We start from the raw sequence: 26,212 nt of genomic DNA on the forward strand, positions 1-26,212 counted from the left end.
TGGAGATTCCTCTCCCCCCCCCAGTGGTAGTAGAGGGTCAGAAAGAATACGAAGTTGAAAGGATTCGGGATTCTCGGCTGGTGCAGAATTCGGTGCAGTATCTGGTCCATTGGAAAGGGTATGGTGTAGAGGACAGGTCCTGGGTACCGGAGGATCGCATGCATGCTGAGAGATTGAGGAAGAAGTTTCATCAGTTGCATCCTGAGAAACCGTGTAGGAGGTGTCCGGAGTCCACTCCTCAAGGGGGGGTACTGTAAGGGATAGCGGAGACAACGCCGCCATGCGGGCAGCATGGCGGCGGTCTCCGCTTCCCAGCCGGCGGACTCCGTCGCTCATGCAGAGCGGCCGGCACAGGCTGGTAGGGACACCGCCGCCGCGACTGGCGACACAGCGCCGGGTCTCACATGGCGGCAAGCGGACTTCAGTCCGCGGGCGGACGCGGACCCGGGGCCTGGCCTCTCCATCACACAGAGGCAGAGGGTCACACGCGCGTGCGCAAAGAGGCAGGACTTTTACCTCCTACGTAGGAGGCTCAGCTGACTCCCCAGTCAGCTGACCTCAGGAGGTGTCCTGATTGGTTGGGACTCTGGGGCGGCGCTGAGTAGCTTGCTAGCTACAAATTGGACTTGCTGGGCAGTAGCTAGTTGTCTGCTGTCGTGAATACATCTCTGTGTTAACGCTCAGACCTTAGTGCAGTGCCCTGGTGTTGATGCTAAGGATTTCACACCTTTAGTTAGGATTGTATTTGTGATTTACCTGTGTCTTGACTCTGGCTATACCTGACTATTCTCTCTCTTATCGATTGTGTACCTTGCCTATCTGATTTCTGTTGCCGACTTCTGCCCGATTACCGATTACTCTTCTGCCTTTCGCTCCTGTACTGTGCCGCCTTCTTGTTGCCGAACCCTTGCTTGTCTGACCCTTCTCCCTTCAGTGGAACGTCTCCCACTGGAGGGTTTTCTCTGAGGCTTGCCTCTCTGAGACGCTTGCCCCACGCAGACTATTGCTGCTAGGGGCCGAGCTCCCTCTCTTTGCCTGGTTAGAGGATCTCACACACGGGGTTCCCATTCAGAGGTAACCACACCTCTGAGGAATCGGCGTGTGGTGGATATTTCCACAGTTTTGTAACGTTACTGCCTCTATTGTCATTTTTTGTACTCGTGTCCAGAGGTTAGTGATATATCTGTATTATTGGTGATTCTGCAGATCATCTATAATCAGGTATATATCTGTATCGCTGGTGATACTGCAGATCACCAACGATCAGATTCTCTCTGTGTGTTGACACCATCGTTACAGAACAGCAGACCATCATTATGGAAGCATTACGCGAACAGATCGAGACTTTAGCCACTTCACTTAATAATCTCATTGAGGTGGTTAATACGCAACAGACCCAGATCACCCAACTGTCTGGATCTGTGCAGGTCTTGCAAACAACTGTTGCTACAATGCAATCTACACCGGACACAGATCTCCGCATGTCAGTTCCTGAGAAGTTTTCAGGGCAGAGGTCTGACTTCCAGAATTTCCGTAACCGGGTCTTGTCTTATTTTGAATTAAGGCCGACCCTGTCTGGTTCTGAGCAGCAAAGGGTGACTTTTATCAAAACCCTATTGTCCGGGGACTCCCAAACTTGGGCATACGGGCTTTTAACCGAAGATTCGGCTCTAACCTCAGTTGAGGAATTTTTTAAAGCTATGGCTATAATTTATGATAATCCGGATGCTTCAATCACTGCGGAGAGGAAGCTCAAAACTCTCCGGCAGGGTCGAGATATGGTTGAGGTTTATGCAGCAGAGTTTAGGAGGTGGGCTGTTTCATCTAGGTGGGGGTCCTACGCTTTATTGGACTGCTTCCTTTCAGGCCTGTCAGACGCAGTCTCTGAACTGATGCTAGGACACCCTGAACCGAAGTCTGTTGATGACGCCATCTCACTGGCGGTGCGAGCGGACCGCCGCTTACGCTATCAGCGTCAATCAAGAGGAAGGAATGCAGTAAGGGCACTTTCTTATGCGTCCTCCTCGTCTACCCCACCTACCGATGAGCCGATGCAAATCGGACATTCTCGGTTAACTCGAGCCAAGAAAGAGCGCAGAAAGGCTGAGAGACTGTGCTTATATTGTACAGAGGAGGGCCATATTGCTCAAAATTGCCCCAAGAAGTCGGGAAACGCTGCCGTCTAGGTGTAGTTAGAGGTAATACCCTAGACGACCAGAGGTTACCTCTTAATCAGAATAATTGGTTACTTCTTCCGTGTTCCATTTCTTGGGGGAATTTGACCACGAGCACTCAGGCCTTCATAGACTCAGGGTCAGCAGCCAACTTTATAGACTACGAGTTTGTGAAGGGTTTGGGAATCCCAATACATCCAGTGGATCGACAAATAGTGGTCACTGCAATTGATGACTCCCCATTACAGTTCTGACAACCTCTCTCTCAGACTCCGATATTGTCCTGCACTATAGGCATTTTACACAAAGAAAAGTTACAGTTTCTCGTTCTGCGCATGACAACATCCACCATTGTCCTCGGAATGCCCTGGTTGCAACTTCATTCCCCACAGATAGACTGGGCATCAGGCCAGTTGCTCGCTTGGTCACCTTTTTGTCATAGCCATTGTCTAGAGAAAATTGCTATCTGTACCACCAAGCTAGAGGTAAAGGGGGTTCCGACACAATACGCCGAGTTTTCTGACGTATTCTGTCCTAAGTCAGCGGACAAACTCCCACCTCATCGGAGTTTTGACTGTCCCATAGACTTAAGATCAGGTTGTATGCCCCCTAGAGGGCATCTCTATAATCTATCGGGGCCCGAGAAGATGGCTATGCGAGAATACATTAAAGAAAATCTGGCTAAAGGTTTTATCCGTCCCTTCCGGTCTCCGGCTGGTGCCGGACTCTTTTTTGTACAAAAGAAGGACGGAGGTCTTAGACCATGTATTGATTATAGGGGTCTAAACAAGATCACTGTAAAGAATCATTATCCTTTGCCCCTGATAGATGATCTCTTCGCTCAGACAACCAATGCCAGTATCTTCTCTAAATTAGATTTACGGGGGGCATACAACCTGGTGCGCATCAGGGATAGTGACGAGTGGAAGACGGCCTTCAATACACCCGACGGGCACTACGAGTACCTGGTTATGCCCTTCGGGTTGTGTGACGCCCCGGCCGTCTTCCAAGAATTAATAAACAAGGTCTTCAGAGAGGTATTGGGGAAATTCGTCTTGGTCTACCTTGATGACATTTTGATTTTCTCTCCGAACATTGGAGAGCATCATAAGCATGTCAGGTACGTGCTGGGAAAGTTGAGACAGAATTCACTCTATGCAAAACTAGAGAAGTGTGTCTTTGAGGTTACTCAAGTTCCCTTTCTGGGCTATATTATCTCAACTTCAGGTTTCCTGATGGATCCAAAAAAGGTTTCGGCTGTCTTAGAGTGGTCACAACCAGTGGGTTTTAAAGCACTTCAAAGATTCCTTGGTTTTGCTAACTACTACCGGAGATTTATCAGGGGATTCTCCTCGGTAGTAGCCCCTCTGACTAGCCTTACCAAGAAGGGGGCTGACCCATACCATTGGTCGTCAGAGGCTCAGTCAGCCTTCAGTACCCTGAAAAAGATGTTTTGCTCTGCACCAATACTGAGACATGTTGATGTCACCATTCCTTTCATGGTGGAGGTGGATGCCTCAGAAATTGGGGTGGGGGCAGTCCTGTCTCAACGTTCAGGTCCGCAGGGCAAGACACATCCCTGTGCCTACTTCTCACGTAGATTTTCCCCTGCTGAAAGAAACTACGATGTGGGCAACAGGGAACTCCTTGCCATTAAGTTAGCCTTTCAAGAATGGCGTCATTGGCTGGAGGGTGCAGAACACACTATTGTAGTATATACTGACCATAAGAATTTGGAGTACATTGAGGGCGCCAAAAGGCTTAACCCCAGACAGGCCCGCTGGTCTTTATTCTTTTCTCGCTTCAGATTTGTCATCACTTACACCCCAGGTTCTAAAAACGTAAAGGCAGATGCTCTCTCCAGATGTTTCGAACCCGAGACAGCTCAGTCTACACTTCCAAAAGGGCATTATACCCCGTGAGGTAGCTGCCACTGAAACCTGGGAGGATTGGGCTGCTACATTAGCCTCCTACCAACTGGATACTCCGGAGGGGAAACCAGATGGGGTTCTTTTCGTGCCACTTCCGTTCCTGTTGCAGATCATGCAGCTGTTCCACGCCCATAAGAATGCGGGTCACCCTGGGACCACTCGCACTCTGGATTTACTCACTAGGTGTGTGTGGTGGCCCTCCTTGGCCTCGGATTGTAAGGAGTTTGTCCGGGAGTGTGTTGTGTGTGCCAGGAGCAAGACTTCCCGCCTGGGTCCAGTGGGTACCCTACAATCCTTGCCGGTACCAAGTGAACCATGGACCCATCTGTCCATGGATTTTATTGGTGAGCTACCCAGATCAGAAGGCATGACAGTCATATGGGTAATCGTAGCTAGGTTCAGCAAAATGGCCCATTTCGTTCCCCTTAAAGGATTTCCCTCGGCCCAGGAGTTGGCCAATCTCTTCGTGCAGCACGTCTTCCGCTTGCACGGGATCCCGGATGATGTAGTTTCTGACAGGGGAGTCCAGTTTGTGTCGAAGTTTTGGAGGGCTTTTTGCCACACATTGGGTATGAACCTGTCGTTTTCATCAGGGTATCACCCACAGTCCAACGGGCAGACCGAAAGGATTAATCAGGCTCTGGAGCAGTTCCTTAGATGTTATGTCGCGGATGCACAGACCGAATGGGTCAAGTTTTTGCCTTTTGCAGAGTTCACGCACAACAACCTGAAGAGCTCATCAACAGGGTTGTCTCCATTTCAGGTTGTGTCAGGAAAGTCCCCTAAGTTTTCTCCATTGCCTGTGTGTTCTTCCTCGCTCCCAGCTCTGGGAGATTGGCAGAAAGCTTTAAGGGAGCTAATGGGACAGGTAAAGAAAAATCTGGGAGTAGCTTTTCAAAAGCAAAAGAAACAGGCCGACAAGAGACGGTCTGTTGAGTGGCATTTTGCCCCAGGAGACAAGGTGTGGGTAACCACCAGACATTTGGCTCTTAGACAACTGTCTACCAAGTTAGGTCCCAGGTTCATAGGGCCTTATCCTGTGGTCAGGAAGATCAATGATGTTTCTTATGTGATTGATCTCCCAGCCAGTATGAGATGTGGGAGATCATTCCACGTCTCCTTACTGAAACCGGCAGTTTATGGAGATTCCTCTCCCCCCCCCAGTGGTAGTAGAGGGTCAGAAAGAATACGAAGTTGAAAGGATTCTGGATTCTCGGCTGGTGCAGAATTCGGTGCAGTATCTGGTCCATTGGAAAGGGTATGGTGTAGAGGACAGGTCCTGGGTACCGGAGGATCGCATGCATGCTGAGAGATTGAGGAAGAAGTTTCATCAGTTGCATCCTGAGAAACCGTGTAGGAGGTGTCCGGAGTCCACTCCTTAAGGGGGGGGGGTACTGTAAGGGATAGCGGAGACAACACCGCCATGCGGGCAGCATGGCGGCGGTCTCCGCTTCCCAGCCGGCGGACTCCGTCGCTCATGCGGAGCGGCCAGCACAGGCTGGTAGGGACACCACTGCCGCGACTGGCGACACGGCGCCGGGTCTCACATGGCGGCAAGCGGATTTCAGTCCGCGGGCGGACGCGGACCCGGGGCCTGGCCTCTCCATCACACAGAGGCAGAGGGTCACACGCGCGCGCGCAAAGAGGCAGGACTTTTACCTCCTACGTAGGAGGCTCAGCTGACTCCCCAGTCAGCTGACCTCAGGAGGTGTCCTGATTGGTTGGGACTCTGGGGCGGCGCTGAGTAGCTTGCTAGCTACAAATTGGACTTGCTGGGCAGTAGCTAGTTGTCTGCTGTCGTGAATACATCTCTGTGTTAATGCTCAGACCTTAGTGCAGTGCCCTGGTATTGATGCTAAGGATTTCACACCTTTAGTTAAGATTGTATTTGTGATTTACCTGTGTCTTGACTCTGGCTATACCTGACTATTCTCTCTCTTATCGATTGTGTACCTTGCCTATCTGATTTCTGTTGCCCGACTTCTGCCTGATTACCGATTACTCTTCTGCCTTTCGCTCCTGTACTGTGCCGCCTTCTTGTTGCCGAACCCTTGCTTGTCTGACCCTTCTCCCTTCAGTGGAACGTCTCCCACTGGAGGGTTTTCTCTGAGGCTTGCCTTTCCGAGACGCTTGCCCCACGCAGACTATTGCTGCTAGGGGCCGAGCTCCCTCTCTTTGCCTGGTTAGAGGATCTCACACACGGGGTTCCCATTCAGAGGAAACCACACCTCTGAGGAATCGCCGTGTGGTGGATATTTCCACAGTTTTGTAACGTTACTGCCTCTATTGTCATTTTTTATACTCGTGTCCAGAGGTTAGTGATATATCTGTATTATTGGCGATTCTGCAAATAATCTATAATCAGGTATATATCTGTATCGCCGGTGATACTGCAGATCACCAACGATTAGATTCTCTCTGTGTGTTGACACCATCGTTACATTATTTATATAAGTGAGTGGTGTGTTCAACTAGCTTTGTTGTTACTGGAAGCATTTTATGCAACATAGTATAAAGGTATCCATGTTTTAGTAGATGTAAAGCCACATACACACGATCAACAAAAGTCTTTTACTATAAAATAAACTTTACATACGACTACGATTAAACAAGTTGGAAAGACACGTCTTGGCGTGCAAACGACTATTATACACACAGAACGACTTGGCGGACAACTACAAATGTACATATTGTTACTCAACTGGTGAACAACTAATATGTTCTAGTTAGTAATGGAAGTCATTAAAAAGTCGTAGCAGACTTCTGTACACATTGCCATGTTGGACACAACTTCTCTCAGTCAATCGTCAAGTCAATCCAGCAGTTGGATTGACTTTGAGCTGCGTCTTATCAGTTGTTGGACGCCTCTGATCAGTAATAACGCCTTGTCATTTGCACGTCTTTTACATGACAAAAGTCGTCCAACTTCTTCAAGTTGTTTGATAATCGTGCATTTAATAGACTTTTGTTGATCGTCTGTATGAGCCTTAAAGGAAGCATTCAGGCAGTGGTTGGTTGGTTGTGCACTTGTTTCCTTTCATTTGTCCATGTGGAGAATAGCATTCAGGCATAGTGTACAATTTGCATCTCTCATTACTGATAAAGGTAGCTAAGTGCACTGCAAGATGTGGCAGCAGAAGGGAGTGTTACAGAGATTGTTTTTAGAACCAGGAGTAATAATTTCTTTATAAATCAATGCAGGTTTAAGGCCGCATGGACAATAAAGCTAAATGTAGGCACATATTACTCTATAATAAGTCATGTTTAAAAGACACCTAAAGTAAGAGGGATATGGAGGTTGCCATATTTATTTAATTTTAAACAATACTAGTAGCCTGGCATCCTGCTGATCTTTCATGCATTAGCAATGTATCAATCACCCAACTGAAACAAGCATGTGGTATATTCAGTCAAACCGCTGATCTGCATGATTTTTCGGTTCAGAGTCTATGGCTAAAAGTATTATAGGCAGAGAATCAGTTGGATATCCAGGGAATTGCATTGTTTAACCTAATGCGGACCGCCGCAGTATAAATCTACGGCGGGCAGGGGGTGCTGCGGTTCTGACTGGACGTAAACTCTACGTCCCATTGACCGCACGCCCCTGCCCGTCTCCGCCGCTGTCCCCGCGGAAATCTGCTGCCCTGCCGCCTCTATGACGGCAGAGCACTGTGCGCCGGGCAGGAGCCATTTTCATTGGCTCCTGGCCCTGTCATTCATGTAAGCCGTTCCCATTGGCTTACATGGAGTGACAGGGTCAGGAGCCAATGAAAGTGGCTCCTGACCGGCGCACAGTGCTCTGCCGTCATACCGACGGCAGAGAGAGCAGCCTGCGGCGGGGACAGAGCGACGTGCCCGGCGGCTTTTAGCGGTGATTCGTCAGGAAGCGGCGGTTTACGGGACCAGCACCCTCCAGCCCCCTCTGGTCCTTAAGGGGGCAAAAGGTGCTGGTCCCGAAGTGGTTAATATGAAACATGTCAATCTCCCAATTAGCCATAGACTACAATGGACATATAACTATGGTATGGATTAGATTATGAGCCCTTTGAGGGCCAATTAGTGACAAGATCATATACTCTGTTCAGCGCTGCGGAAGATGTCAGCGCTATGTAAATACTAAATAATAATAATACCTCTCACACTTCAGGTGTCCTTTAATCAACTTCCAATGATGCACAAAATACAATGTACAATGTTAGAGGCATGTATGAATGGAAATATGAATATATGTGAAAATGATCACATAAAACACAGACTCGTGAGTTGTTTTCCTAGAGAAATAACTGAAGTAGAGAACTACTAAGTAGACAGTAATATTAAACTGTAATGTAGTGGGTCTTGGCCGATCATGCTGATTGTACTTGCCTCACTGAACAAGATAGGATTACTTTTCTTATCGTACTTTAACAGCCTTCAAACACGAGAGACCCTATCCGAATATTGCTTCTGCAGAAACAGTTCTGTGATCTTCTTCCCTTCATGTACTAAACAAAGTGTCCAAAGTGTCAATACCTGTTGGAAGGCTGTTGTGTCCAGACTTGATCATGGGTGACTCGTGAACCACACTCCCTCTATTACCCACTGCATTAGACATCCAGTTATAGAAACTCACAGAGGAGGGTTCAGACAATAAAGGGTGTTCTGATAACATTTCTGTTGCCCCAGGATTCCCTGTATTAATAAATCAGGAGATGGTTCAGACTACTGTACTATGGAAAGGATATTACTATTACCAAGTGTATATACGATATCAATTAAAGTTGTATCAGAGTTCTCTCTGGAGGTGAACGGTGAGTAAAAACCTGTGATCCAAATGTTTGTTTTGGAATTGCAGCATTCTGTATGTCAACTAATTGGACCGACTATAGAAAATCCAACATGTAGAAATGGCTGCAAAGAAAACGGTGTGTGCTCAGAACACCATAGAGGTTCTGACAATTGTGCCATGTTGGAGCTATTTACACAATAAAATTATTATTAGCATATATGCCTCGCTACTAATATTCAAAATAAACTGTGTTATGGCAAAATGTTATCTCAAGTTATACAATTAAATGAACGTGTAAATCTAATTATGAATTATCCTTCTACATGTATATTACAGCTCAGTTGTGTATGAGACAAAACACAATATACAGTACAAAATGAAAATGACAGGTAAAATCTATTTGCTGGTACATGCACTGACACACGGTATAGACACAGCTATGTAAAACATGTTTGGATGAAGTAGAAAAGACAGGTGTAATGTTATACTATACAGACAAATATAAGTACGCTACATTATTAGCAAAATTAGGTTAATGCACAATCTAGAGAGCAAGGCAATATATATGAAACCACAAATCACATAAATATGTACATTTTTCATAGCTGTAAATAACCTGTAACGGTTGCAGTATAGGCGAGGGGTGTGGAAAAGATGCAATAAAGTACAAAGTCATTTAACTGCGACTACAACAGCTAATACAAATCTTAAAGGCATGGCTAGGCATTCAACATCTGCATAACAAGATAAGCAATGGTTTACCAAACTAAATGCAATCAGAGCACAACACTTGAAAGAACTTTATAATTTAATTACTGTGCATCACAGCACTTTGAAAAGTGCACTTTAAAAAGCATAAAAGTTTCCGCTGCAAGTGTTATGTTTGTGTAATGAAAAACAAAATGCAACCCCCAGGCTGCTTTTTTTTCTGCATTATCTAAGGAGTGTTTATATCACATGACACATGCTGAATAATAAGAGGCAATGGAATACACATTTGGCCTAACTTGATGTATAGCAGCTGTGATGGGAGTATTTGGGTCCAAAGCCATAAACAGAAGACATTGCCTTCAATTCATCAAGCATTACCGCATTCGGTAATGCTGAAAACAGCTGACTTTACGGAGCACTTAGTAAAATGTTAATTCATCAAAGCAGTTACCGCATGAGAAGCAGACATTCCTGTGCAGAGAGATAAATTACCGACTTGTTAAGTGATTACCTCAACACATGTCAGTAAAATATCAGCAAATGTTAATTCATCAAGCTCACAGCATTCGATAACATGTGCGGTGTTTATCTCCAGCTCTCCCCTGTCGATAAGGAGCTTGGAATGCCTTCTCCGTGTGTGACAGGACCATAGAAACCTCCCCTGTCCCCTGCAAGTGCTGCTGATAAGTTGGCCAGGCTTCTCGGGTGGAAAAGACCCCTCCAGGCAGTCAGGGGAGAGAAAGGAATTAAAGTTATTTTCCAGGCACCCTTCTTTTCTAGGCACCCTTCGGTAGTGTAACCCCTTGAGTGCCTGTTTAAATATGCAGGGATGCAAGTGGGAGCTCGTGGCAAAATGACCTAAGCAGGGAATGTGTAATGTTTCTCAGCAGTTCATCTAAGCTGTGGCAAGTAAATAGAAACTTAAGACTAATGAGACAGATTCAGCAAGAGCAGAGGCAGCACAACAAATATAAAAGGCACATGTATAGGGATGTCGGTGCTGCCTGTTTCCTATTGTAATGCCCTCACTGCACGGACCTCTTCGGTAACTTACCGAACATCTACCACATGTGTGAAAATATTGATGAATTAGCACAGTGAAGTGTAAAATACCGAATGCGGTATTTTAAGGACTGGGATTTTGTTATCGAACACCCTTTGATGAATTGAAGCCATTGTGTTCTTGTGCCAAGTGCAGTTCCCTCCTCCAGCATTTTTAAATGTGAAGAGGTACTCTGGAAAACACAGACCATGCTTGTTGTGCCAATTCTCAAAAAACACATTTAAATGTGTCAGGTATTACTATGGCATGATGTAGAAAAAGTGGCACTTTGCACCTTCAGCAGTAAGTTTCTAACAACCTGTGGTAAATTCTAGCGATTTGGGATCTAACATCTACAGAATACATATCACTGCACATCAAAGCAATTGCCCTAATCTCTAAGCTCTTGCCTAATCAGTGCAGTCAGCCCCTTTTTTTTGTTTGTTTTGGTTCTTAATTTAAGAAAATCATCAAACAACAGGGGCACACAAATGACCTGACAAGTAGCGGATACCTGTCCTTGTAAGAGAACTGCTCTTAGCTGCAGCAGTAGTACTTCTCTGAGGTGTCCCCTCCAGCAGGTTATGCAGGCTTGGGAAACTCCCTGTCAGGTAACTCAGAAGACTTTCTTTTCGTGGACTTTCTTTGACGGGCATTCCAGGCCTGTTGACATGTGCAGGAGAATCATTTGCCGTGTCTCCACTGGTGTAACTCAGAGACTGGTATGGGTGGCTCCCCTTTAAAAAAAAAAAAAAAAGGAATAGTTCACTGCAGGTTCTGCTTATGATACAGTAAGAAATATGCTAAAACGATATGTCTGCTTCCATGAAAGCAGGAAGTAAAAACACTGAAGATTTATTGCAGGATTTGTATCAACCGTAACAAAGAAACGTTTTACTTTCAAGGTTATTATGCTTTTGCCTATATTTTAGAGCAGAGAGGAAGTTCCAAGTGCAGGATCGCTTTGATGGCCGATTACTCACCAGCAGCTGTAAATGGTTATTACACAAAGCAGGGTAAGGGCTGTAAGAAAATCTACATCACATTTCTTCAAAAATAAATGGATCAAACATGACATTTTTTGGGGGCTCAAAGTTGATGGAATTGCCTTCGAAAAGGCCAAAGACTAGCAAGTTCAATGTGAAAAACAGAATTGAATTAAAATTTGAAGAAAAGGGCAACTTGTATGGGCACCTTTGAACTTTGGAAAGCCACATAGAGCACAGATTAAAAAAAGAAAAGGTGAATAGACTGTTCACCATTTAAGTACCATTATTTCTTCAAAATAACAGCACTTTTTAGATCACGAAATGTATCAATGGACCAATCAGCTTAAATGATCAGCACTTTTATGTAGGACTACTTCTTTGCAGTTATTTAACAGCAATTTACTGACCATAGCCATATCTATAAAGTAGGGATACGCTTGATGACAATATCATGGATTGCCAAATAGCAGTTGCTATAAACTACAAAGGAGAAAGGTGCTGTTTGTTTCGAACAAGTCTGCAGCTCTGCTTTATGCAGTAGTGGTATGCAGTGCCAGTGCAAGCAAATGGACAGCATACTGCTAACATTTCTAGTGAGAATTAACAAATGCAACATTCTAATCCCTACCATAGCCACAGTTTCATGCTGTAAATACACGAGTCGACCCGGCGGCTCGATTAGCCGCCGGATCGACTCCCACCGCGTCCCCGCGTGCGCCCGGATCGATTCCCGCTTGTCCCTGCGGGCGATCCTTATCAGCCGCTCGTTTTCTTCCCATTGTACGCCCGCGGGGACCGAGCACAGAATCGATCCAGCGGGGTATTGGACACATCAGAAATTATCAATCGAGCCATCAGAGGCTTGATTGATAAGGAGGAAACGACTTGTGTATTCCCAGCATAATATCCCTAACATAGTCGGAGGTCATCTTAGCATGGGCATACCAACTAACTAATAGAATGTTTGCATTGAAAGCAGAAAGGTTTTGGACCAGATTTCAACCTGTAACCTAATGCTGCAAGGTAAGAGTGCTAACCTCTGTTCTCACATTAAATGATTGCTGGTATCACATTTGCTGCTTCAAACAAATGAAAAATAGGGAAACGATGAGAAAAACTTACTTTTATTTTCAGACCAGAATCATTGTGTGTATGAGATTTAGACAGTTTCCTCATAATTTCGGCACCACTTACAGGACCTGAAGAAACCCCAGTTTGGGGAGGCCTGGTGTTCGCCCCTTCGAGCAGCATGGTATGTTCACTAATAGTGGCTAGAAAACAAGAAGTGTGGCAATTTAATAAATAAAATGCAACAGTTGCATATGAGAGACGTATTTTTGTGAGAGAGAAGGAAAACACAGAGGGACCCACCCTGTTTGTATTTAGAAATAACAGCCGATCTAATTCTCCCTTATCTGCTAGTAATGAGCCAATGTCATTTAAGATGTCATCTCTGCCTGAACTGTTTCGGGGTGTGCAGTTAAGGCTATATTTAAACCCTAAGAGATTAACCCTGTATGTGCTCTAAGCAAAACAGGAAGTACCTACACTGCAGAATCTCTGAGGAGCTCTCTAAGCTGTAACAAAGAAATACTTTCTGTAAATGATATTATGCTGTTGCTTATCTTTTAGAGCGGAGAGGAAGTCCTGGGTTTAGGTCAGCTTTAACCATAGTAGCACCACATGTAAGCAGCACTGCAATATCCTTTTCTGTGCAGATAGTATTCTGCAGAACACTAAAATGAAAAATGCTACCATAGGAAGAAAATGAAGTCAAGATCAGCAGATTCTGAATTAGTTTGGAAGACTGCAACATAAGAGTCATTTCTATTGTGCTTCTGCAAGCCTGAAAATCTTAAATTAAATCTACAAGTCACACATGACAATAGCGTTGATTTACTTCTACATCACAGAAACTACCAACAGAATAATATTTCCTGCACATAAATCCTGCACATACTACAGTATCAGCATTACCACATATTGACTTCATCTTTCCTTTGTGTCTGAAACAGACATACAATTATAGTGTGCGGCAGCCCTTTTGGCAGTGATCCTGCTAAACAAAGACCTATGTTCATTCCAGGAGAAAATAAAATGACATTCAATAAAGAATCTCCATGCTGATAACAGCAAGCATGTCCCGGACTGTATCATTTAGCGGCAGTATTCTAATTTCCCTAATCCACAAAGCATAATAACATCATATGTATTCCAACCTCACCATATCAAAATAATGTATTTTAGGAGCTGCTAAAGCATGAATGATCATTTATTAAAATGGCTAAAAAGAAATCATGGCGCCACTGGCTGCTTGTCCCATGTCACACATGGAGATGGATCTTTATGAGATGCAAATGCAAGGTGACTTCCCACTCTATAAAAGATAAGAGAAGGTTACATAAATGTCCAACAGCTTTAATCTGGTTTCAGGGAGTCCATCTAAGCAAGTCTGCTCATTATTATAAATATATATACATAGCAACAAGATATATTCTTCTTATTGCTTTACCCAAATCACTGATTATAACAAGAGGGTACTTGACAAAAAGGAAAAACGCAATAGAACATACAGCTTATTAGGAAACAATACTTTTTTATATCATTTCTGTCAATTATAGAATAATAATGTCATTAATGATTTCCTTCTGAACTGTGTCCAATGGACCTCTTATTGTTTCCCAATTATAAAAATCTATTGAAATCAAGTATAAGTATCCACCACTCCTTTTTACCATTTTGTTAACAATAAAAATAGTGGCAGTGGCGGACTATGTGTAGAAAAAGGTGCGAGTTACTAAAGGTAGGTCGATACAGATGGCATATGGAGTCACTTCATCGTAAAGCGTATGATGAGATAAACGTGGGCACATAGTTCTACCAATAACTTGCCTTAGGGCCCTTTTACACTTAATCAGTTGCTCTCAGTTATAACTGAAAGTAAAGCCCACGTTTTCCTATGGCCTCTTTTACACTTAACGTGTTTTAACTGAAATCTTCTTCCCAATGCACTGCTATGGAAAAAAACGCGTACCAACGCGCACTAATGTGTACTAACGCATACTAACGTATACCAACTGATTAAGTGTAAAAGGGGCCTAAGGCCCCCTTTTGTTGTTATTTTTTTTCTTATTGCAAGGGTTAAATGAACCAGTGCTATTATTTATGCAAATTAGAAAGTCACATGCAGCCAGGGTTCTCCTGAAAAGTAAAGATCAGCCAAAACACTTCTATTTGTCTTATAAATTCGGCCCCTAAAATGAAAATACAAATATAAAACTACATTTATTTTTATATTTCCAACAAGTTTATTTTCAGTTCCAATTTACTTTGAGTTATTTACCCCTTTAAGAACAAAAGGTAAATTCCGGTTACGTCACATACATTCAGTAATAGCATACCTGCATCAAATTCAAACTCTGCTCCATCAGCACTGGTGTCACTCTGCAGGGCTGTACCATTTTCAAGCCCATTTAAATCATCATCATCTCTTCTTATTGAGTTCTGAGGCTTCAGTGGCTGGGCTGGTCTAAGCAAGCGAACCCCTTTAAAAGCAGGAGTCACAACAATGAACTTCATCCACTGCCTTGCAAGAGCAACAAGGCCTTTCTTCAATGTGACAAGAGCCGGAAGTCCATCACTCTGCAACATCAACAACGACACAGCTCTAGAATGTCTAATCCAAATAAGTGTGTGTGTACATATATTTACAATTCATTGTACATGCAATGCTAGCAAACAATACTGAAAAGTAGGTTTCATTTGAAAGAACACAACACTGTATTGATATGGGTGTATTTTTGTCACCAGTAGCCAAGATGAGCAACAGTACTTTTTTTTGTTAGCTGTAGATCTATTGAAAATGTGATTTCAAAGACTGAATGTCGACATGCAATTTATAATAATCCTTCGAGGGTTCTAATCATTACACTGACTTTGCTGTTTAATGCCAATTATGTACCCTTTTTCTCATGCACCACCTACCCTACAAAGCCTTGGGCTACATAACATCTTGTGTGAGACAAATATCTTATACACACAAATAGAAAACTAAAGGACAATGGTAGTACCTTATAAGTCAATGTCACTCATGACACGGCCCAGTGATGCATGAAGTATATTGTATATTACAAGAGCGGCCATAAAATATAATCTTGGCTTGGCGTCTTTTAAAGGGAAGCTTAAGTGAAATATGACATGATGAGGTAAACATGTGTATGTACAGTGCCAAGCACATAAATAGTGGCTGGCTAATGTAATGGTTAAGGGCCCTGCCTCTGACACAGGAGACCAGGTTTCAAATCTCGGCTCTTCTGTAAGCTTCTGTTTAGTAAGCCAGAACCTATTCAGTAAGGAGACCTTGGGCAAGACTCCCTAACCCTGCTTTTAAGTTTTAAACATAACATAAAAATGTGGGATATCTACAAGTCATTTTTAGGAGTAGGAGGATAGTTATAATTGTTTATCGTATCAGTTTATTTTCCCTTAAGTTTCACTTTGTTATGTCAGTTTTCACCTTCACTTCGTTATGTCAAATGCCCAACACACCACCTGCTGTGAACATGCCCACTTTGATGTACTGCACACTTTATATTTCCCCATGTGTTGGGCCTCAGATTTCCTGGGATCCAAACAACGCCTCTCCTAAAACTAGCCAAAGTCCAGATTAACTTATTTTAAAAGTTCTGAAAAGAGCAACAAAGGGTATGAACCACTTTTAGGGTTTCAGTGCCACTTCATTTCCTGCACCAGTGGCAGCCATACCTATGCTGTAAACTGGAATTCTGGTTTTCCTACATTCTAGATACTGATGGTGTAACCAGTACCATGTGAGTTCTTAAAAAAAGAAAGATACTAAAACAGCTTACCAATGTAGCATCTTCAATAACAGAATAAGTAGCTTGATGTAAATAATGATGGAGCAGATTACACAGCAGACAAGAGGGGTTTTCCTGCAGGAAGCGAGCTTGTTTGGTAAGTCGGTTGTACTTACTCCTCATAGGAAAATGAACACTTTTATTCTGAAACAAAAATGAAATGTAATATTAATCATAAAAGACTGAATTTAAAATAAATGGCTTAAAGTGTAACTGTCGGGCATAAAATCAAAAATCGATTCTTTATTTTTATCTGGTAAACAAGTAATAAGGATGCTAATCAGGCAATCCAAAAGTTAAAATCTCTATTACTTTTCTTGTTTATAAATGATCATTCCCCAGTTTACCTGACTCTTAGAGCTGGTCCACACTAGTTCCGGAAACGTATCCGTGGCTGCGTTTTTCAAACCTGATGAAAAACGGAGTCCCGGATACTAATGTTTAAAATAGCAGCCAGCCTCACCCAAGTAAAAAACGGATCCGTCTGCGTTTGCGGGGATCCGTTTTCAAAACCTGAACGGAAGGTCCGGACCTGCTGCATTTTCACGCAACGGATCAGGACCACTGATACACGCAGGGGTAGTGAAAGCAATGAGAAAACGCATCTCCAGCTCCACAGGCAAAAAACGGATGTGAAAACGGATAGCCTGAGCTTTATGATTGGCCCAAAAAATCCTCCCACTCCTTCCTAATGATAGAGACGTTTTCTGTCAGGGAAAAACCTGAACGGAAACTGATACAAAACTGATGCACTTTCATCAGTTTGCAGTACGGTGGGTACTTCCCCTGATCCGGACTGCAGGGTCCGTCCTGCAACCGGGTCTAGTGTGGACCCAGCCTTATTTGGTACGCCCAAAGAAAGTTGCAGGGCATGCTGGGTTGTCCTTTTTTGCTTCTGTACATTAGTTAAAGAGAACCAGAGACAAAGCACCCTCATGTATTTTATTACATTTATCAGTGGGAACATGACCGTAAACACCTACCCTGCTTTTAGTTTCATTCTTATCTGCTTAATTAGTCTATTAGCAGCTGTGATAAGAATCCCTGACTGGCTCAGTCTAGGTTTGATCTGGAATCATTATAGCTGAGTCACTCTTCTGTGGAGTCTTTTCAAGCCCAAGCCTACCACCTCCTGGCTCAAATTTCCTGCTTTGCATACTGAGAGCTGTGATGACATGGGAGGGGCTGCTGCTGCTGAGAGAAGTGTGGCTGCAAGCCTGTAATATGATCTGTGTGCTCTCAGCATAGATACTAATGATGACTGCAGTTTCATTCCTATGAGAGACACTTCCTACAGGCAGCTGCACATCATACCAAAATGAAAGCACATAGCCTAAATAGCAGCCTAGTCTCATATAGCCTAGACAGCACATCCAGAACAACGCATAACCCGGAAGCAGAAGGAATATGAGCTGGCGGCCATATTTGATTTTTCCTGGAGCAATAATGGATAATAAACACTAAAAAAGGCACACCAGAGCGGCGAAATGATCAGGTAGAGCATTTATTCTTTACAAGCTATCAGCTGATATGTTTATTTTGTGTGAAACGTTCATCTCTGGTTCCCTTTAAGTCTCAGGGGAAATAAAGAAACAAAAAAAGACAATCCAGCATGCCCTGCAACTTCCTTTTTGCGGCAACGATCCAAATAAGAGTCAGGTAAACTAGGGAATGATCATTTATAAACAAGAAAAGTAATAGAGATTTTAACTTTTGGATTGCCTGGTTAGCATCCGCATTACTTGTTTACCAGATAAAAATAAATAATAAATTTTTAACTTATGCCTGACAGTTACACTTTAAGAAATACATAATGTGCAATCATGCTGGATTTTATCACATGGAAAAATAAAGGCCTCTTTCAAATGGGAGGTTCACAATCAGTCAGCCTGCTTCTGTGCAATGACCAGGCACTTGCTAGGACTTGCCACAAGCAGTGCAGAAATGGGAACCACATTGGGTTTCATCTGAGCATGGCCATATTCACACACAACATGATGCAGGGCTTTCTGCTGCCAGGTATCTGCAGTAGGGCTGCACGGTTTTGCGGTTTTAAACCGAAACCGCAATTCACGTGCAGACGATCTACAGATCGTCAGTAGCTGCGGTTTTGTCAGTTTTGTCCCGCCTACAGCCACGCCGTCATAAAGAGCCACTGATTGGCATATTTATGAATGTCAATGAGCCGGGCAGCAGGGGGAGGGCAAGTCCAGTACAGAGCAGCACACAGCGCCACCAATAGCTAGATAGAGATGGTATGACGGAGGCGATAGGCGGATCTGTACAGAGGGTACAGCTCCGCCTACCGCCGCCGTCATACTATCTCTATCTAGTGATTGGTGGCGCTGTGTGCCGCTCTAGACTGGACTCGCCCCCCGCTGCCCGGCTCATTAACATTCACAAATATGCACTGCTGGTGTGCGCCGGGTGCGGGCGGCGTCAGAATCCGGAAGTGACCTGAGTCACGCTGCCTGCCGCCCGCCTTGAAGTAATGACGACCTGCCGCTGCCCCCTTCTCGCCAGCGCGAAATGGATGCCCACCGCTGCCCCCTTCCCGCCAGCACGAAATGGATGCCCGCTGCCTGCCATCGCCACCGGTGAGCAACTTCAGCCTCATCCTGCTGGACTTAATGGTGGCAGGGAGCTAGAGGCCTCAGCCTGCCAACAGAGATCCCCCAGCCAGTCCTTCCACCTGCATTGTGCAGCAGCCACCTCTAGCTCCGGCCACTCTGTCTCTCCCCCTCCCTCTCTCTTCTCACCCCTCTGTCTCTCACCCCCCCCTCTGTCTCTCTCCCCACTGTCTCTCTCCCCCCCTGTCTCTCCCCCCCCCCCCTCTGTCTCTCGCCTCCCCCTCTCTCTGTCTCCCCCCATCTATCTCCCCCCTCTGTCGCTCTCTTTCCTCCCCTCTCTGTCTTGCTCTCTTTGTCTCTCCCCCCTCTCTGTCTCTCTCCCCCCCTCCCTCCCTCTCTCTTGCTCTTTCTCCCCCCCCCCCATCTATCTGCCCCCTCTGTTTCTCTCTCTCTCCCCCCCTCTCTCTTTCTGTCTCTCTCCCTCCCCCCCTCTCTCTTGCTCTTTCTCCCCCCCCCCATCTATCTGCCCCCTCTGTCTCTCTCTCTCTCCCCCTCTCTCTTTCTGTCTCTCTCCCTCCCCCCCTCTCTCTTGCTCTTTCTCCCCCCCATCTGTTCCCTCTGTCTCTCTCTCTCCCCCTGTCTCTCTCTCTTCCTCTCTCTCTTTCTGTCTCTCTCCCCCCCTCTGTCTCTCGCCTTCCCCCTCTGTTATCTGCCCCCTCTGTCTCTCTCTTTCCCCCCTCTCTGTCTTGCTCTCTTTGTCTCCCCCCCCTATCTATCTGCCCCCTTTGTCTCTCTCTCTCCCCCCCCCTCTGTCTCTCTCCCCCCTCTGTCTCCTCCCCCCCCTCCGTCTCCTCCCCCCCTCTCTCCCTCCCTCTGTCTCTCTCCCTCCCTCTGTCTCTCTCCCTCCCTCTGTCTCTCTCCCTCCCTCTGTCTCTCTCCCTCCCTCTGTCTCTTTCCCTCCCTCTCTGTCACTTTCTCCCTCTCTCTCCAAATCCAAATCCAAAAAAGCTTTATTGGCAGGACCAAATACATTTAGCTTAGCATTGCCAAAGCAAAACATTAACATGGGGGGGGGGGGGGGGGGAATTGTGGGAATAAGGGAAGGATAAAGGGGTTTGGGGTATATAGTCCATAGGTGTGTGGAGGATGTAAGGGACAGCATGGGGGACTGGGATATACAGTCCATAGGGGGGTATTGGGGGGAATACAGTCCATGTGGTATCATGTTCCTCTCAGTTGGTGGCAGGCTGTGACATATCGGGCAGCTATTTGCACGGTTGTTTCCTCCTCCCCCAGTAGGATGTAGAGTTTCCTCTCCATCTGTGGAGGTAAAATCCTGGATGTGGGCAGAGAGAGTCTCAGGAAGTGGGCGGTCCTCACACACAGGTGTATATTTGCTGCAGTGTAGCAGGAAGTGGGCCTCATCCTCCAAGACCTCCTGGTCACATTGTCTGCACAGTCTCTCCTCCCGGGGCTTCCATGACTGTCTGTGCCGCCCTGTCTCTATCTCCAGGCTGTGGGCACTCAGACGGTACAAACTCAAGACCTGTCTGTCTTTGTGGTGATGTAGCCTCTCCAGATATGGAGCCATTGTGTACTCCCTCTGTAGTGATTGATAGACAGTGAGTTTCTTGGAATTCTTTATGTCACTTCTCCATTCCTCTATGTATCGTTCCTTGCAGCTTTCTATAGTCCGTTTTATTTGGGCTTTTGTCAGCCTGTGTTGGTGGCCTTGGCTGGGCTGGCTGCTGATGCTTTGCTTGAGAGCGCGTGGTATGGCCTCGCCCCCCTGGCTCAGTGAGGCTTTATGGTGGTAAGTGCTGGGGTTGCTGCTCTGTATATGCGCCCAGTATGAGAGTGCCCTCTGCTGGATAGTAAGCCATAGTGGGAACCTGCCTAGCTCTGCCCGGCAAGCTGAGTTTGAAGTGCTTCAATGGACTTGGAGGAGATACTTGCAGAACTCTAGATGGAAGATTTCTGTTGGGCTGGAGTCCCATTTTGATTGGTCAGGGTAGGTGACCGGGGCCCATACCTCACTGCTATAGAGCAGGATTGGGGTGATGATGCTGTCGAATATCTTTGCCCACACTCTCACTGGTGGTTTTAGGTGGTAAAGCTGTCTTCTGATGGCATAAAATGTTCTGCAGGCATTGTCTTTCAGGGCCTATACTGCTGGTTTAAAACTTCCTGATTGGTTGATCTCCAGCCCCAGGTAGGTGTAGCTGTTAGTGGGCACCAGTGGGGAGCCATTTAATATAAATGAGGAGGTGGGGTTTTTATTTCCATTCTTCCTATGGAACACCATCACTTTTGTCTTCTTTGGGTTGATGGGCAGTGCCCATGTGGTACAGAAAGTCTCCAATACTGACAGGCTGTCCTGTAGTCCTTTCTCTGTTGGGGAGAGCAGCACAAGGTCATCTGCATACAGCAGGAACTTCACCTCACGGTCATGCAGGAGGAGGCCTGGAGCTGGGGAGGATTCCAGGGCTACAGCCAGTTGGTTAATGTATATGTTAAATAGCGTTGGGCTCAGACTGCAGCCCTGCCTGACTCCTCGACCCTGCTTGAAGAACGCACTTCTCTTCCCATCTACTTTCACACTGCATTGGTTCCCAGTATATGAACTCTTGATGACATCATAGGTTTTTCCTCCTGAGTCAAACGCCTTCTTAAAATCAACAAAGCAAGCGTGTATTTTGCCATGTGAGCTGTGGACATGGGTCTTGATGAGGCTGTGCAGTGTGTAGATGTGGTCAGTTGTGCGGTGGTTTGGCATGAACCCGGCTTGGCTTTTGCTGAGTACGTCATGCTGTGTGAGGAAGGAGAGGATCTTCTTATTGATGATACTGTTAAACAGTTTCCCCAGTGTGCTGCTGACACAGATTCCTCTGTAGTTTGCTGGATCATATCTGTCTCCATTCTTGTAGATGGGTGTTATGAGGCCTTCACTCCACACACTTCCCCTTTCTCTATATCTCTCTCCCTCCCTTTTTCTCCCTCTCTCTGTCACAGGACATCATGGCCACAACCACCCTCAGCCATACTAACATTGGGGCCACTGTCAGCTCTGCCAGTGCCACCAGTTGCCCAGGTCCACCAGCCCCTGTGGTAGCCAGGCCACCATCCCTCTCTCTCTCTCCCCCTCCCTCTCTCCTTCTCTCTCTCTCCCCCTCCCTCCCACTCTCTCTCCTTCTCTTTCCATCCCTCTCTCTCCCCTCCCTCTCTGTGTGTCTCTCTCTCTCTGCCCCACTCTCCCCCCCTCTCTCTCTGTCGCAGGACTGTATTAAATTACCCTGCGAATGAATGCAGTAACATTTACAAACATGACAGAAAATGACATCATACGACACTCAGTTTGATAATATGATTTTATTTTCTGTCAGTGCATGTTTGTAAATGTTACTGTACATTGTGAATTTAGTGCTAAAGCTTGTTTTGAGAAAAATCGTGAAAAAAACGAAATCGCAATTTCTAAGAGAAAAATCGCAATTTCAATTTTTCCCTAAAATCGTGCAGCCCTAATCTGCACTGCACTGCGTTACATAAGCGCATGGCCGCATTCAGACACAACATGATGCAGGCTTTCTGCTGCCACGTATCTGCAAAGCACTGCGCTACATCTGAGCATGGCCACATACAGGCATGACATGATGCAGGCTTTCCGCTACCATGTATCTGCACTGCGTTACATCTGAGCATGGCCACATCGAGACACCACATGATGCAGGCTTTTTGTTGCCAGGTATGTGCGCTGCACTGCATTACATCTGAGCATGGCCACATTCAAACACATGATGCAGGTTTTCTGCTGCCACGTATCTGCACTGCGTTACATCTGAGCATGGCCACATTCAGGTGTGACATGATGCAGGCTTTCTGCTGCCAGGTATCTGCAATGCACTGGGTTACGTCTGAGCATGGCCACATTCAGGTGTGACATGATGCAGGCTTTCTGCTGCCAGGTATCTGCACTGCACTGCACTACATCTGAGCATAGCCGCATTCAGACGCTACATGATGCAGACTTTCTGCTGCCAGATATCTACAACACACTGCGTTACATCTGAGCATGGCTGCATTCAGGCGCGACATGGTGCAGGCTTTCTGTTGCCAGGTATCTGCACTGCACTGCGTTACATCTGAGCATTGCCACATTGAGACACGACATAATGCAGATTTTTTGCTGCCAAGTAACTGCACTGCAAGAGAAGTGCTGAAACGGCTGTGATTACAAATGCTGCAATTTAGGTGCATTCAGCCAGGAAGGCACTCGATGGCCAGCAGATGTAGGGGCTGAACAGCCTGACAAATACACAGTCCAGCCTCCCCTTTGAAAGAAGCCTAACAAAGTAGGCTCAAAATTTCACATCAGGACTATGCTTTTCCCTCCCTGCTGCACCTTTCGTTGTCTTGCAGACGGGATACACCAAGTTTCCATATCTGCAATTAACATTGCAGTGGGAACAAGGAAGCACTGCCTGACTAATATTTTAAATGATCACTATAGTGATAAAATGGAATATGTCTCAGTGATTAGTGAACCCTTTATTTCATGAAGCAGCTAATTTTTTAAGTCCAAAACTACCACCTTACTCTCTGAAGTCAGCAGCGCACATTTGTGATGAAACCATCTGCTGCTGGTGAGCTTTGCTTCACTGTTGAATTTTATTAGGTTGATAGAGAGACCCCTTGTGCACCATGCAGTGTTAACGTGAGGGAGGTCTTGGAGAAGGGACAATAATTTAGGACCACGGAGTCAACAATATTACAAATATAAAGTACATGGAGCATTAAAAATTAGATCCAAAAGTTCATCTTTCCTTTACAACAAATAAACTAGCAACAATTACCGTGTGCCTATTTGTTACGCAGAAACCTATTTTGAACACTATTGGGCCTACAACAACAACATTTGTAAAGCGATTTTCTCCCGTAGGACTCAAGCCATAAGCATGGCTCGGACCAATCATTGGTTGATTGGTAAATTGTGGTACAGAGGAAGAACTATAGAAGTCCAGAAATACCAAGCTAAACAGGTGGCTTGTCAATCTAGATTTGAATAACTCCAGGGATGAGGCTGTCTTTACTGGGTGTGGTAGGGAGTTACAAAGAGTAAGGTTTTGAGGTGCACTCTGGGCGTGACCAAGTTTATGGAACCTGCTGATCTGAGGTTGTGAGAGGTGTGGTGCTGCTTCAGCAAGTCCTTCATGTATCTAGGGCCTAAATTGTGCAGGGATTTGAATGGCAGCAGTCCAATCTTGAAGAGCATTCTCCATTTTACTGGTGGCCTTTGCAGTGAGCGAAGGATCGGTGTTATGTGACAGTGGCGAGGCTGGTTTGTTAGCAATCTGGCAGCAGCATTCTGCACTAATTGCAGCCGGTGCAGGTCCTTGTTTGGGAGCCTGCATAAAGGGCATTGCTGTACTCCAGCCGTGATGTGATGAAGGCGTGAACAGGATAAAGATATCAGCAAAACGGTGTTGTAGTGGTTAGTGCTCTCGATCTGCACGGAGATTGTATGTTCTCCCCGTGTCTGCGTGGATCTCCTCTGAGCACTCCCGTTTCCTACCACATCCCAAAAACATACAGATAAGTTAATTGGCTTCCCCCCTAAAATTGGCTCTAGAGTAGACTATGACACATACACTACACAATACAAATAAAGACATATGACTACGATAGGGATAAGATTGTGAGCCCCTCTGAGGGACAGTTAGTGACAATATACTCTGTACAGCGCTGCGTAATATGTCAGCGCTATATAAATACTTAAATAAATAAATAAAATAAACAGTAGATCTGACTCAAACCTGACTTTATTACTATTTATAGGGAATAAAGATGGCAACCTCCATATCCCTCTCACTAAAGATTTCCTGTAAGTGCTGCTACATCCTAGTAGAGTAGATAATAATAATATAAACAGTTATCAAAAAGGTGCAATTACACACACAGAGTGTACAGCTCAAATGTCTCTACCTGCATCTCTCTCCCACAGAGAGGCGCATTATTTGTGGCTACAAGCATTATTAAGCACTGCTATTTAGCCTGAGGAAGTGGGTATGCACCCACAAAACGCGTTGCCAGTACAATATAATTCTATTAATACGTGAATTTGTCTTCATTGGGGTAGGCCACCTCACTTTTTTAATGTTATTTGTTCTTAAGGCATTTTATCTTCTCTGGGCACCTCTTTCCCCTTTATCTGCTCTCCCACCTACACATCGTTTCCCTTTAAAACAATTTTCTGGAAGTTTAAAGCAAGACAGACATGTCCAAAGCAAGCTGGAGCAATTGCCCAAAAGATGAAATCAGATTTACAATGATGAATGATGGAAGAATTCTGACTGGTTGCTCTGGGCAACTGCTTGCCTTTTGCTCTATTCTTCTTTGACCCGGTCTAGAATGTCAGCCCCCTTGTATGCAGGCTACAGACTCAGCAAGAGGCATTTCTTTGTTACTGGGGAAAAGTGCACTGAAAGACACCAGAGTTTTGCTGAGCAGACTTTCTTTGAATACTGATGCCATGAGGACTTGGCTCTAATACAAAAGCGTCTAAGGAAAAGTGTGATGGTGACAAGAAAATGATGAGGCGTTAGCTGCTAGCCATTTATTATCATCCTTGGGACTTCTCTCTACAACAATAACAGCCTAAATGTGCAGTCAGAAAGGACAAACTACACAAAGGCCAGAAAGATAGAAAGAGAGAAGGAAAGATGAAAGAAAGAAAAAAAGAAAAGAAAGAAGGAAGATAAAAAAAAGAAGAAGAAGAAAAAAATATATAGGAAAGTAAAGGATACCTGAAGGGAAAAAAGAAATACATTGGAATACTTAGCCTAGAGGCTTCCCCCATCCTTCTTTGCCTCGCTGATCCCGTGCTGGATCCTTTGTTGAATATGTTCTTGTAGCTGTGCACCCATCTGTGTACAATAGTGGCTGCACTGCACAGCCACAAGAATGACCCACAGTTGAACAGTAGCAAGGAGCTGCTTGTGCATGACTTTTCTGCGTGCATGAGCAGCTTCGTGCTACTGAGAGGAGCGGGCTGTACTTTTACCCCTGCACAGTACAACAGAGCTCATAGACAGACAGATGAAAGTGCAACCGCAAAGATGAGCATCCCAGCAAGCAGCAGTGGAGGAGGATCAGA

General features: G+C 45.2%; 1 protein-coding gene across 1 annotated transcript in view; it reads right to left on the reverse strand.

The window, feature by feature from the left end:
• Positions 1-26,212, reverse strand: part of BLTP1 (bridge-like lipid transfer protein family member 1) — a 399,009-nt gene that overhangs the window by 150,411 nt on the left and 222,386 nt on the right. Inside the window, exons 39-43 of the mRNA XM_068280272.1 lie at positions 16,484-16,636; positions 15,017-15,257; positions 12,738-12,886; positions 11,141-11,363; positions 8,618-8,776 (exon numbers count right to left, since the gene is read on the reverse strand). Of these exons, the coding sequence (XP_068136373.1) occupies positions 8,618-8,776; positions 11,141-11,363; positions 12,738-12,886; positions 15,017-15,257; positions 16,484-16,636 (925 nt within the window). The remainder of the gene's footprint in view (positions 1-8,617; positions 8,777-11,140; positions 11,364-12,737; positions 12,887-15,016; positions 15,258-16,483; positions 16,637-26,212) is intronic.

Source organism: Hyperolius riggenbachi, chromosome 1 (genome assembly GCF_040937935.1).
Source record: "Hyperolius riggenbachi isolate aHypRig1 chromosome 1, aHypRig1.pri, whole genome shotgun sequence".
Classification (NCBI taxonomy): Eukaryota; Metazoa; Chordata; class Amphibia; order Anura; family Hyperoliidae; genus Hyperolius; species Hyperolius riggenbachi.